Below are 12,792 nucleotides of genomic sequence, written 5' to 3' on the forward strand. Positions count from 1 at the left end.
CACCGCTCTTGATGACTTTAGGTGAGGTCGGGACCTTAGGAATCAGGGCCTGGTGGGCTGGCGTCGCTAGGTCCTTCTGGCATCCGGAAGAACTTGCACTGGGATTGACGAATTCACCCAGTGCATCCGTAGACTTTCACTGCAGTCGGACTGAAGCCCACCATCTCGTAAGGACCATCCCAGCGTTCACTGTCCCACCAGGCACGCTGCAACACTTTCAGGAATACCAAGTCTCCGACCCGCACCTTGAGAGTCTGTGGATCAGAACATTCTGGCAGATCATTGTTGTCTCGAACATGTCTTGGATCAAACTGTTTCCTTATGTGAGCTGGAATGCTGCCAGAACTTTTAACAGGTCCTGTGGCTAAATCTGGAAGTCTAAAAGGTGGCAAGGTCTTTCCTTCTGCATCAGTCTGTTATTAATCTGTCCCATTTATCTTTTTCCACTAGTCCAGCAGACTGGGGTCTGTACATGCAATTGGTTTTTCTCTTCTTTTTTCCATTTCAATGTTTAACAGTCTGCCCACTTCCATTAGGCCCTCAACTCTGAAGTGGGGTCCATTGTCACTTCGGACAATGGCAGGTATGCCAAATGTTGGAATAATTCTATCACACATTGCATTAATTACTGGTTTTTCATCCTCATGTACGCTAGGAAAAATCTTAACTCATCTAGAAAATACATCTATTTTCCCCAGGCAATATCTTTTCCCCAACACTCTATTTAACTCAATATAATACATGTGCAATGTATGAAATAGTTCAATTGGTTCTAGAAACCTCCCTCTTTTTAGTCTCTCTTACCATTGTTTATGCAAAGTAAACTCTGAATTTTTTTTTTGTTTTCCAAGTATGAATTGAAGACATTGGGCCACAATTGTCATAGTGTCTATTAACCAATAACTCAGTCCTGACCGAGGGTGTCCTGGTGACAAATGCACATATGGACACCCAGATGTTTGAACATGGTGTTCATTACAATCCGTGACGAGCACAGAAGTCCAATAACAGAAAACTGCTCGGGTTGGTTCTGATCGGCGGAGCCTTCCAGTCACACACCTCCAGGTCTCACTGTCCTTGGCCACGTGAGCGTTGAAGTCCCCCAGCAGAACGAGAGAGTCCCCAGAGGGAGCACTCTCAAGCATACCCCCCAAGGACTCCAAAACGAGTGGGTACTCTGAGCTGCTGTAGCACAAACAACAGTGAGGACCCGTCCCCCCACCCGAAGGCGGAGGGAGGCTACCCTCTCGTGTACCGGGTTAACCCCAACGTACAGGCGCCAAGCCTTTGGCCCCTCCCACAGGTGCTGAACCCATGGGAAGGGGGACCCTCGTTGCCTTTTCGGGCTGGGCCCGGCCTGGCTCCATGGATACAGGCCCGGCCACTAGACGCTCTCCTTCAAGCCACACCTCCAGGCCTAGCTCTAGAGGGGGCCCCCGGTAACCTGCGTCCGGGCAAGGGAAACTTAAGTCCATTCATTTTTTTCATCATAGGGGTTTGAGTCATGCTTTGTCTGGCCCCTCACCTAGGACATGTTTGCCATGGGTGACCCTGCCAGGAGCATAAAGCATCAGTCCCAGACAACATAGCTCCTAGGACAGTGTTGTCACAGATTACTTGAATAAGTAATTTAATTACTGATTACATCTCAAAAAAGTAATGTAGTTACTTTACTGATTACTTCATTATCAAAGTAACTAAATTACTTTAAAAGTAATTTATCAGTTACTTTTGACCAATTTTTCTCCCTTCGTCGCCTCAACATAAGAATGACAATAGAAAAATGTCATCACATGTAATTGACTTTCTGATGGTTGAATTTAAAGGGGAAGGTCAGAATTTTTCACATAAGGCTTAATTTTTGAGCTAGCAAGGTTTAATTAGTCGACGGAGTTGATTTCAACCACCATTGCCTCGCACTAGCTTTGCCCCTCCGGAGCTCTGAAATGAACAAATAACTGACAAACTGCATGGAATTTGTTATAATCAACTCCACCGACTAATTAAACCCTGCCAACTTGAAGATTAAGCCTAATGTCAAAAAAATCTGAATTTGGGATTAGGGTTAGCAGCATATCAGTGCCATTGTCAAATAATGCAAATTGACTGCACAATAATCACCAACACACAGTGCATTAAACACAAAATAAGGGGCGGGTGCAGATGCCTGCGCTCAACCCGAAAGAACGCTGTACACATACATGGTCAATTTGGCCACAAAACATGGCGGCAACTAAGCACTTTACAGTCAATCGGACTAATAACACATCCCAAAAATGCTAAACGAACACATAACCTCACGGCATGAATGTGCAACACGTAAATGTAATGATGTAAACAAAGCTTGCCAACTTGTAGCGATGACTGCCCGTTGTTGCAATGGCAAAGCTACGAAACGACCGCTCATGTATCAGCAATAAACTGGACCCCCAGTCTATTGCTGATACTCTCCAGAATGTAAGAAAAATGCTCACTTTCATCCATGGATGTACACAGATCAACATTCCCTTACACATCTCAACACTCGGCTGGAATGTGCCTTGCCCACGCCATTCTCAGTCCCACAACACTGAGCGCGTGTAACTCGAGACCAAAACAGGAAGTAGCGGTGAATGGTTACCATGGAAACACGTACCGGGAACCTTTCTAGAATTCATTCATTCAAAATGCTCTTCGTACATTACTACAATATTCTTCATCCTACATACATTATGAGGCAATAACAAAATAGTAATGCGCAGACACTCAGGAAAAACTTTAATCAGATTACTCGTTTGGAAAAATGAACCTGTTAAAGATTACTCGTTACTGAAAGAAAGTAATCAGATTACGCGTTACTAAGTAACGCATTGCTGACAACACTGTCCTAGGATCATTGGGACACTAGTTACAATGTGTTGATAAAAGCAAAAGTAAAAATTAAAATAAAAAGATATTTTAAAAGACACAGCAATCTTAACTTTCTGAAAAATAACAGTATAATAAGACAGATGCTGTGTTATACTAGTAAAACAAAGTTAGGTGAAGATATTTTTATGTCACAGAAAATCCCAATTAACACATTTTGTAAGTCTTGCAAAGGCTTCAAGCAAGGGCGTAGGTTTGCATAGGGGCGGTTGGGACATAACACTACCTACTTTTTAGGATACTCAAATTGTCCCCACCAACTTTTAAGCAACCTTATTTGCATTATATAATGACTTCATTTATATAAGTAATTTACATTGTTTCCCCATATGTTGTAAGGATAGAATTGACCCTACCATTATTAAGTGAATTATTTTCATTATTTTGAGACTTACATTTACCCCTTTTCACTGCTGAGTGTGCCAGTCCATTTTTTTACCCTCAAATGCACTTTTGATTGAACCCCCCCCCAACACACACATACACGCACGCACTCACAGCCCCAGCCCCGTGCTGCCTCCTCCGCCCCCTTCGAAGAGGAGGGATATTAGAAGGTTTTTTTGGGGGGCCAGCTGCAGCCACAGTATTTAATGTAAATAGACGTTAATGTTGTGGATGTGGGGAACACACCACTAATTTTGCTGCTGAAAGTACGGCTTGTATCAGCGTTAGCATAACATTAATTTGAATTTGAGAGAAGGGGCGGTGGCTTAGTGGTTAGCACATCTGCCTCACAGTTCTGAGATCAAGGGTTCAATCCTGGGCTTCGGCCTTCCTGTGTGGAGTTTGCATGTTCTCCCCGTGCCTGCGTGGGTTTCCTCCGGGAACTCCGGTTTCCTCCCACATCCCAAAGACATGCATGGTAGGCTGATTGAACACTCTAAATTGTCCGTAGGTATGAGTGTGTGCGTGAATGGTTGTATGTCTCCTTGTGCCCTGCGATTGGCTGGCAACCAGTTCAGGGTGTCCCCTGCCTACTGCCCGTAGTTGGCTGGGATAGGCTCCAGCACCTCCGTGACCCTCGTGAGGAAAAGCGGCATGGAAAATGAATGAATGAATGAATGAATGAATGAATGAGAAGGGGCCTCCTGTATCAATTTTCTACTGTTAACGTTAATTAAGCTGTGAGAAATTTAGTGAACCGAGGTTTATCCCTATCTCTCCAATTTTCTTTTTTTTAAAATTTATTTATGTGGTTTTAAAGCAGCCCAAATGAGCTTTAATTTTTTATGTTGAGTTTGGCTGTGTCTGTGGACAAAAGCAGTAGTGTCTTACCTGAAGGAAGGATGAATTTTTATTTATTTTAGTTATTCCCGGACTAAGAGGTTTTTTCATTTATATTTGATTTATATATTTATATATTAAATATATGTTATATTAATTTCTCAACAATGTACAGTGGTCTTAAGACAAATGTTTATTTTTTCCATTCCTGGATAGTTAAGAGATCATTAAGAAGTTTGTATTAGTGTGTAATTTAATATAATTTGTTTATGTTCAAATATTGAAATATAAATTTGCTAATTAAATCCAGATATTTATTCTGGAAGTTTTCAAACTTTTCGTTTCTTTAGTAGTTTTTGAAAATAAAGGTTTGAATGAAACAGTGTATCACTTGAACCAATACATATGAAAGTTAGTATATGTCAATACAGATGTATTTTGCATTGATTATTCAGTCTATCAATTAATTAGGTCTATATTCATGAGAAATGTAGCCCTGACCCCAGGGGCATTACCGTGGGGGGGGGGGGGGAGGGCAGTGCCCACCCACGGACACGCTCTGCCCACCCAAAGAAAACTGGATGTAGGACTAACGGCAGTCTGGGCACCGCGTATAGTATCCTATTCATATACTGTTAAAAAAAAAAAAAAAAAAAGAAATGAAATAAAATGTTGGTTTTGTTCCTAGGGGGCGCTACACACATTTACGCATATTTATTTTTTTTTATTTATTTTACATTTTATCAAAGTTTTCACCAATGTTCACGTGGCTGTTGAGTTTGGTGAGTTTTGAAGCATTCTGAGGGGGTCAAACTAGGGCTCAAAGCGTCGGCGGGACAAAGAATGACTACTAGGGGGCGCTTGACGCTACATAGTGTATTTGCAATATGTCTTTACACTGTATCAAATATTGCACCTGTCTTGACCTGCCTGCCGATTTTGGTGCATTTTGAAGCATTCTAAGGGGGTCAAATTGAGCTCAAAGAGGCTGCGGAACAAAGAATAACTATAAATTATAATAAAACTGAGGAACCACAATAGGTTACCTAAAAAAAAAACATTATCACTTGCATGTCCATACTGTTCAGTTATGGATATTTTCTAAGTCAAATAAAATCAAATCAACTTTTATTTGTTTAGACTAGGGACGTCCCGATCCAGGTTTTTGAACTTCCGATCCGATACCGATACTGGCCGATACCGACCTATCTGAGCATGTGTTAAAGTTTAAAGTTATTTAGCCTCCTTTCTTAGTTGTCAGACTCATGTTGAAAAAGGTTTTAGTACTCTTGATAACAACTAGCCAGCTGAATTAGGTGAGTTTGAATAACACACAACGGTTGGTAACAAGAAACTGACCTGTTTATTCAGTGACAAACACAAAACATTATAAATAACAAACAGAAATGGCATAGTCAGTCAGTAAAACGTGCAAATTATATTGTAAACTGTCTTAAAAAAGCAAAACACACCAACAACCTTAGTGGAAAATCCCACAAATCCCCCAAGCTATTAGATACTTTTAATGTTCCGTGCATTAGTTACAAAAATTCTATAAAAAGCCTCTCAGGTTTAAATAAACGACTATTTCAGTATCAAGTTAACATTTTAAAACAGTAAATTAAATACTCAAGTCCCCATTCTGTATCAGCAGCTTTAAACTACATTCAATTCATTTAATTTTGCGAATCAACTGTTAAAGTTGTTAAAATTGCTCCCGTTATTCCATATTTTCCCTTCTGTCTACTTTTGACATGTGAAAGTTTTAAAACTGTTTTGAAAATAGATTCAAGTCAAGATTTTGCCGATTTAGGGGTATTTTAGATAAGAAGTTAATTAGGTTCGCTTGGAAGGTTCACAACAGCCTACTAGGGAAGTCTTCTGCTTTAAGATGGCGGCTGTTTACTAACGCATCTGGTTTTCAATACTTCAATGTTGCTAACGCAGTCGAGTCTGTCGTTTTGCATCTAGTTCTATATACATATGATATCTATTATCTCGAGTAAAACGACGTTGACGTAGTTTGTAGCGGCTGTCAGCAGCAGTCAGGTATTCTTGTGGTTTTTATCCAGCGGCATGAGTTGAGCTAAAGCCGTGAGTTGAGCATTGGCATTACCCGGGTCTATTGCTGCGTTCCAGAAAAGTGGGATGTCGGACTTTTCCGACCTCCGACTAGGAAAATATCATTGGAACGCCACTCGAACTGGGAGGTCCAAGTCGCGAAGTCTGAGAAAAAAATAACTACCCCGACTTCCAAGTTGTTTCAATCTGACGTCGGTGGACAAAATGGCGCTCATGAAAACGTATTGAACGATAACACAATAATGAAGTAAATCAAGTTTATTTGAGACGCCATGTATTTTTTTCTCATACAGTGAATTATCTTTGTTGTGCTATGTTTTTATATTGACGATCAGCAAAGGATGTAACTAAAAAAAGGCAGTTTACAGTGTGGGCTATAACGCAGCCGTCGTTTATCCTCTACTATTTGATCGCTTAAAGGAAGGCAGGTTCGCTGGAGGTCAAAATGTCTTTGGATTGCCAAAATAAAAAAACACCTCGTCGCGATCAGCCATCTTTGTTGTTTACATTTGCTTGGAACGCTTTGAGGTCGGAACTGGTACCATCCGAGTGGGATAAATCCGATTTCCCACTTCTCTGGAATGCAGCATAAGTGTTGGATGGTGCGTCTTTACTCACGAGAGATAATGGCTCGTCATCCAGAATGAATTCTTCGGCAATGGCTCTTGTTATTCCCTGGGCTTTGGGACTGTCGAGTGCCAGTTTGTCACGCATAGCAAAAGTTTCTGCCAGTGTTAGTTGCATAGGACTATTCTTTTTGTCTTCGTTTTGTTTTTTTAACATACTCCTTATATTGTTTGTGGTGGTATTTCGCTAAATGCTTGATTAGGTTGGTTGTATTAAAACTTCTTACAGCTTTACCACTACACTTGACTTTATTGTGGCATATGTTGCACTCTGCCTCTTCGTCTTTGTCTTCCTTTAAGGTGAAATGATCCCACACAGCTGACATTTTTATCGATAAAGTCTCTCGGTAAATTGGGAGACGGTAATGTAAATGTAGTGTGTTGAAGGTGTGCCATAAAATGCGGAAAGGATTTTAGGGAAACTGAAGCAAAAACTGGAATGGATTAGGTAAATTGCTGCGCTGGAAAACCCAGACCGGATTTTGAAAAAAACTGGATCGGAAGTCTGGATCGGAATTTTTCCGTGTTCCGATCCGATGCGCATTTTTTTGCCCATATTGGCGTCCGATCCGATCCAAATATCGGATCGGGACATCTCTAGTTTTGACCATATCACAACAACAGTTATCTCAAGGAGAAAACAAAACATGTTTTAAGGTGCAGTAGCCCTACGCTGGATTTCGACCTACTTGAGCATTGTAGCTTTTTTTTAATCGATTTTTTTTTTTTTTTTAGTTAAGATTAATGCCCACCCACACATGTCATCCTGGTAACACCACTGCCTGACCTTCATTCAGCCTATCTGTTTGGTCTTATTAATGTCCCATCCCCAGCTAAAAGTGTACATCCAGGTTATGCTGTTATATCATCCCTACCAATGTTCAGACCAAACCTACACCCTTGGCTTCAAGATAAAAATGTTTACGTTTTGGCAGAGGTATATGCTTTTTAGTGATCTTGTTTTAATTAATTGGGCTTTCTATTACTTTGGCATCTCAGCCAGGGCCGGAGTGGGACTCATTTTCGGCCCTGGAATTTCATGCCTCAGACCGGCCCACTCATTTAAAATTATGTCATTATGCATACACGTGTTAAGTTCAGTGTTCTCTAAAGCCGTGTACTGTAATTCTGTGTATTCCAATTCAGTGCAGGTAATGGTTGTTTAACAAGGTGGCTCTATTTTAACAAGTGCAACACAACATATTTTGAACAAATTTAAAAATGGGTTTAAAAAAAAAAACTATATTAAATGATACATTTGAAAAATAAATTAGGCCAGTCAAACGATTAAAATTTTTGATCAAGTTAATTACAGCTTAAAAATTAATCGTAATTAATCGCAATTCAAACCATCTATAAAACATGCCATATTTTTCTGTAAATTATTGTTGGAATGGAAAGATAAGACACAAGATGGATATAAACATTCAACATAAGGTACATAAGGACTGTATTTGTTTATTATAACAATAAATCAACAAGATGGCATTAACATTATGAACATTCTGTTAAAGCCATCCATGGATAGAAAGACTTGTAGTTCTTAAAAGATAAATGTTAGTACAAGTTATAGAAATTTTATATTAAAACCCCTCTTAATGTTTTCGTTTTAATAAAATTTGTAAAATTTTCAATCAAAAAATAAACTAGTAGCCCGCCATTGTTGATGTCAATAATTACTTACACAATGCTCATGGGTGCTGAAGCCTATAAAATCAGTCACACCCAAGCGCCAGCAGAGGGCGGCAAAACTCCATAAAACACAATTAACAAGTGGGCATGTCATTGTACTGTACTGTCATTCAAATCTGTCTGAGCAGGGCATGTGCGTTAATTGCGTCAAATATTTTAACGTGATTCATTTAAAAAATGAATTACCGCCCGTTAACCCGATAATTTTGACAGCCCTAAAATAAATGAATCAATAAGACCTTTTCTGCAACATCAAATATTAACAAAATGAGTGCTTACAGATAAAACAAACATAGCAACATAACAATATGAAAAATAAAGAATACGTATTGCACATTGTAACAACTTCTAATGATACTATTATCCATTTTCCATTTCCACTTTAAAAACGCCACGTAATTGATTATATTAATTCTAATGTTAACTCGCTGAACGACATGGCAATCCTACCTTCCAGCTCTGCACCTGTGGTGTGTTCATTATGGCTAATGCTTGCTGCTACATATCCCTTGTGAGGTGCTACAAGAAGCCAAAGTTTCCACAATTACATATTGTCGTATCACACGGTGCAAGTTGCATTTTATTCGCCATCTGGCCTTACCACTTTCGTTGTAATCCTCTGTAGTTTGAGGCAGCAAGGTCGTTGCATGAAAAAAATTAGCTATTTTTGCGCATTTTGCCGATTCTTTCACGAGTGCTTTTCTCTTTTTAATTCTTATTTTTCAGCGCCACCCTTGCTCTTTTTATCCATCCGAGCACCGAGTTAGCAGCTAATTTGGCTCAATACAGACTACAATTAGGGGGCGGAGCTGCATGCTGTATTTTTCGTCTGCACACGTGAGGATGAGTCTGGAAAAAAAATACTGTTTTTTTTTTTTTTTTTAAAGACGGCCCACAGGGACAGCGGTAACAGAATGTAAGTTATACTCAGTGACACTGTCACAAATAAATAGCAAACAAAAAATGATAACAGTGTAATTTTTTTTTTTTTTTTTTTTTTTTTTTTTAATAAAACCCGGACCGGCCCTTCTGGCCGGCCGGCCCTTCTGGAATCGTCCAGAAGCTCCCGATTAGTCACTCCGGGCCTGATCTCAGCATTATTCTGCTTGGCATCTTCATAATTTCACTTTTATGAACTGGACAGCCTTACATTTTCATAGATGACTACACTCTCTTTTATTTGTTAGCATCGTTTCACAGATCTATCAGTTCCAATGAAGCCAATCCCCAATGGCCACTCTCACCATTTATGCACGCTGCGTCGTGCCCATCACACATTGCAGGTAGTAATCAGACTGTGTGGACTGAATGTTGAACCACAGTGCTGACTGGGGGAGCAACCGGCAGCCACACAATGGAAATGATGCTTCTCGCCAATAGCAGAAGCTGCGCGGGTGCTGACATCATATCTCCTCCACATCTCGTTCCCTTGATTTTAAGCCCCACCCGCTCCTTTTCATTAGCAAGTCGGTCCGTGTCCCTGTGTTATTTAAAACCAGATATTCCCCCGCTCTTCGTACCACTGTGTTGCATCTGTCTGCCTCTCCGCATGCGTGTAAGTGTGCGTGCGTGCGTGCGTGTGTGAGTGAGGGTGCACTAAAATTCCAGGCAGCCAGTGGGAAGCGAGTAAGAGAGTGAGGAGAGAGGCGCAGGGGAAAGGCTAAAAGCATCTGAGACGGACAAGGAACGGGAGTGTGATTCAGCTATGAAATCCATCCAGGCTTTTTGCATGCTGCTTATCTGCCCAGCTTTGAGTCTCAACACCAGGTAGGCACTGGATGATGTTTTCTTACAACCAGTTTCAGACTCTCTGAAACAAATAAAAGCAAAGCTTTACAAAGGTAAAATGTTAGATTACTAATGTAAACCTCAGTCCTGCCCAGTCAAATACAAGAGCCTAAAACTGTCCTGGCAGGGACTCACTGTATTTAGCATGTTGCTTCAATAAACTCAAGGACTTGATGGTGGAAGGAAGCAAGCAAGGAAGAGCTAATCTGTCTAACTGGGTTATTATCTTCCTCAGTTCTAAATGAGCCAAGAAACAGTTGTCCCATTGTGTGTGCAATTCCCTGAATGCGATGCATGCGCGGGTAGTGGTAGACAGTCGTGTGTGTGTGTGTGTTGTGGTGGATGAGTGGGTGGGGGTGGGGGGAATCATGGTGCTTTTTGGGACTTTTGCTGCATGCTGGTTAAAAGAGTGCAAGTTGAAACCAGGTGAAAAGAATGGATAAGGAGAGCGGTGTCGCAATTTGAAAAGAACAAGCATGTGTATATGGATGTTTGTGTCATGTATGGCTTTGCATTCAGTAGGAAGGATAGCCACAGTAATTAAGAATGTAAGCTTTAATAAGAAGAGTTTTGACAATACATTACATTCTTAAAAAAACATCATTCTCCACCAGTGCCTGACACTGATTTCTTTAATGAGAGTCGTGAGGGGAAATTCAAAGCTTTGACGATACCTTGGAGACTCACATGCAGAAAGCCATCCATTCTTTAAAAAAAAAAAAAAAAAAAAACACTTTCAGTATTGAGTGATGATAAAAATTTACATTTTATGTTCAATTAGCAGAGTAAAGTTAAAATTCATGCTCATCATTTATCAAAGAGGTGAACTAATGGTGTATGACTAATACTGTATTTTTTCCAGGATGTGTAGATCTATAACCCCCGAGCAATAGGCAAATACATTATCTGATCCACAACAAGCCTATTTTGTAATGTTTACGTCTCATAAATAACATGCGCTGCAATATATAGCTTTATTTTCCACATTTTTATAATCTTACTGTATAATTGGAATTTTGTTGGTAATAGTTAGTGATGCCAGCAACACTTTACTATAATATGATAAATTTTTAATGACGAGTAATCTAATGCCATACTGTTTCCAGACCAAAGACACTGCATGTTAGTTTATTGTTAGGACTTGAGAGAGAAACATGAGCTTTGCAGAAAATTGTTACTTCATAATATATAATTGCAGATAATAAGTACCAGATTGCAAATTTAATCAACATTAAACAGGACAAAAAGGTCACTCAGTATGTACAGTATTAGAATAATAAAAGAGGTGAATGCAACACATTCTTTACTGCTCTTCAATCACTATTAACTCACTACAACAAATAACTATACAGTGGAGAAATCCAAAAGAAGTTCTTTTTTCAAATTGGATATTAAATCACTCTATTAGGTTTTAACAGTTAAGGATGATATATTAAAACTTCGTTGTGCACTCTGTCCTGTTGATTAAAAAACAACAACAACAACAACAACAAAACATGAAAAGTGGAATCTCCAGAAAGATTGTTATTATTTTAACCCCCCCCCCAAAAAAAACAACAACAATTTAAACAACTGTTAAAACTATACTTAATACAGTGTCATGTTATAAAAAAATTCTCATGTTTTTTTTTTCTCCAGCACGTGTTGTCACTGCCTGCTAAAAGTAACTAATAAAGTAACTTGTATTCGTACATTTTGTAAGCTAACAAGTTAATTTTGGAATCAAGTAGTCACTAAATTGTGTATTTTATAAATCAAAGTCAGTAAAGCTACTTTTGAAAAGTAACCAAAAAATTACTTTTCAAAACCAGTTTGGCATTCAGTAAAATGTTAACCACTGATTCTGATGATATCTTTTTAAATATGTATTTTTATTACAGTTATATTTAAATGTACTCGTGCATGATGCCTCATTTTGAAAAATTATACCTGAGAATTTTAGGTGATTCTTTAGATGCAAATAGTAAACTCTTCTGTTGTGGAGCTGGTCATGTCAAGCTACCACTTGAGGTTACATACCAAGAATCTTAAATAAATATAAACATAGATATGATCAGAATCTTATTGTTCAACGATAAATGTAAATGGATGGCAACAGGCTATGTAATTTCAGTCGGCAATAAATGCTCCTCTAAGCAACTTGGTAGGTTATTGAAATATAAGAACTAAATAAGTTAATTGATTACTGTATTTTGAATGTATTTTAAGCATGATTGGAGATTAGTTGCTTTCCAAGTTTAGAATGTGTAAAAGACAATGGCTTGGACAAGTGTTTTTGGTGCAGTGTATGTAACAACCTGGCCATGTAATCTGAACGAGCACTTGTCTTGGTGACGTGTTATATTAGCTATTTGGTGACATGTATTGAGCCTAACTACTAGAAGAAAGGCTCCAAGGAGAGCTTGGTGTGGTTGATGGTATAAAGAAAATGTCAAAGCTGATCTGGGAAACTGCTGCCCAGTAGATACAGTAC

General features: G+C 39.2%; 1 protein-coding gene across 1 annotated transcript in view; it reads left to right on the forward strand.

Annotated features, from left to right (window-relative positions):
- Positions 1-10,012: 10,012 nt before the first annotated feature.
- Positions 10,013-12,792, forward strand: part of luzp2 (leucine zipper protein 2) — a 227,077-nt gene continuing 224,297 nt past the window's right edge. The window contains exon 1 of the mRNA XM_057833100.1: positions 10,013-10,298. Within this exon, the coding sequence (XP_057689083.1) occupies positions 10,237-10,298 (62 nt within the window). The 5' untranslated portion in view covers positions 10,013-10,236. The remainder of the gene's footprint in view (positions 10,299-12,792) is intronic.

The sequence above is a fragment of the Corythoichthys intestinalis genome, chromosome 1 (assembly GCF_030265065.1).
Source record: "Corythoichthys intestinalis isolate RoL2023-P3 chromosome 1, ASM3026506v1, whole genome shotgun sequence".
Lineage (NCBI taxonomy): Eukaryota > Metazoa > Chordata > Actinopteri > Syngnathiformes > Syngnathidae > Corythoichthys > Corythoichthys intestinalis.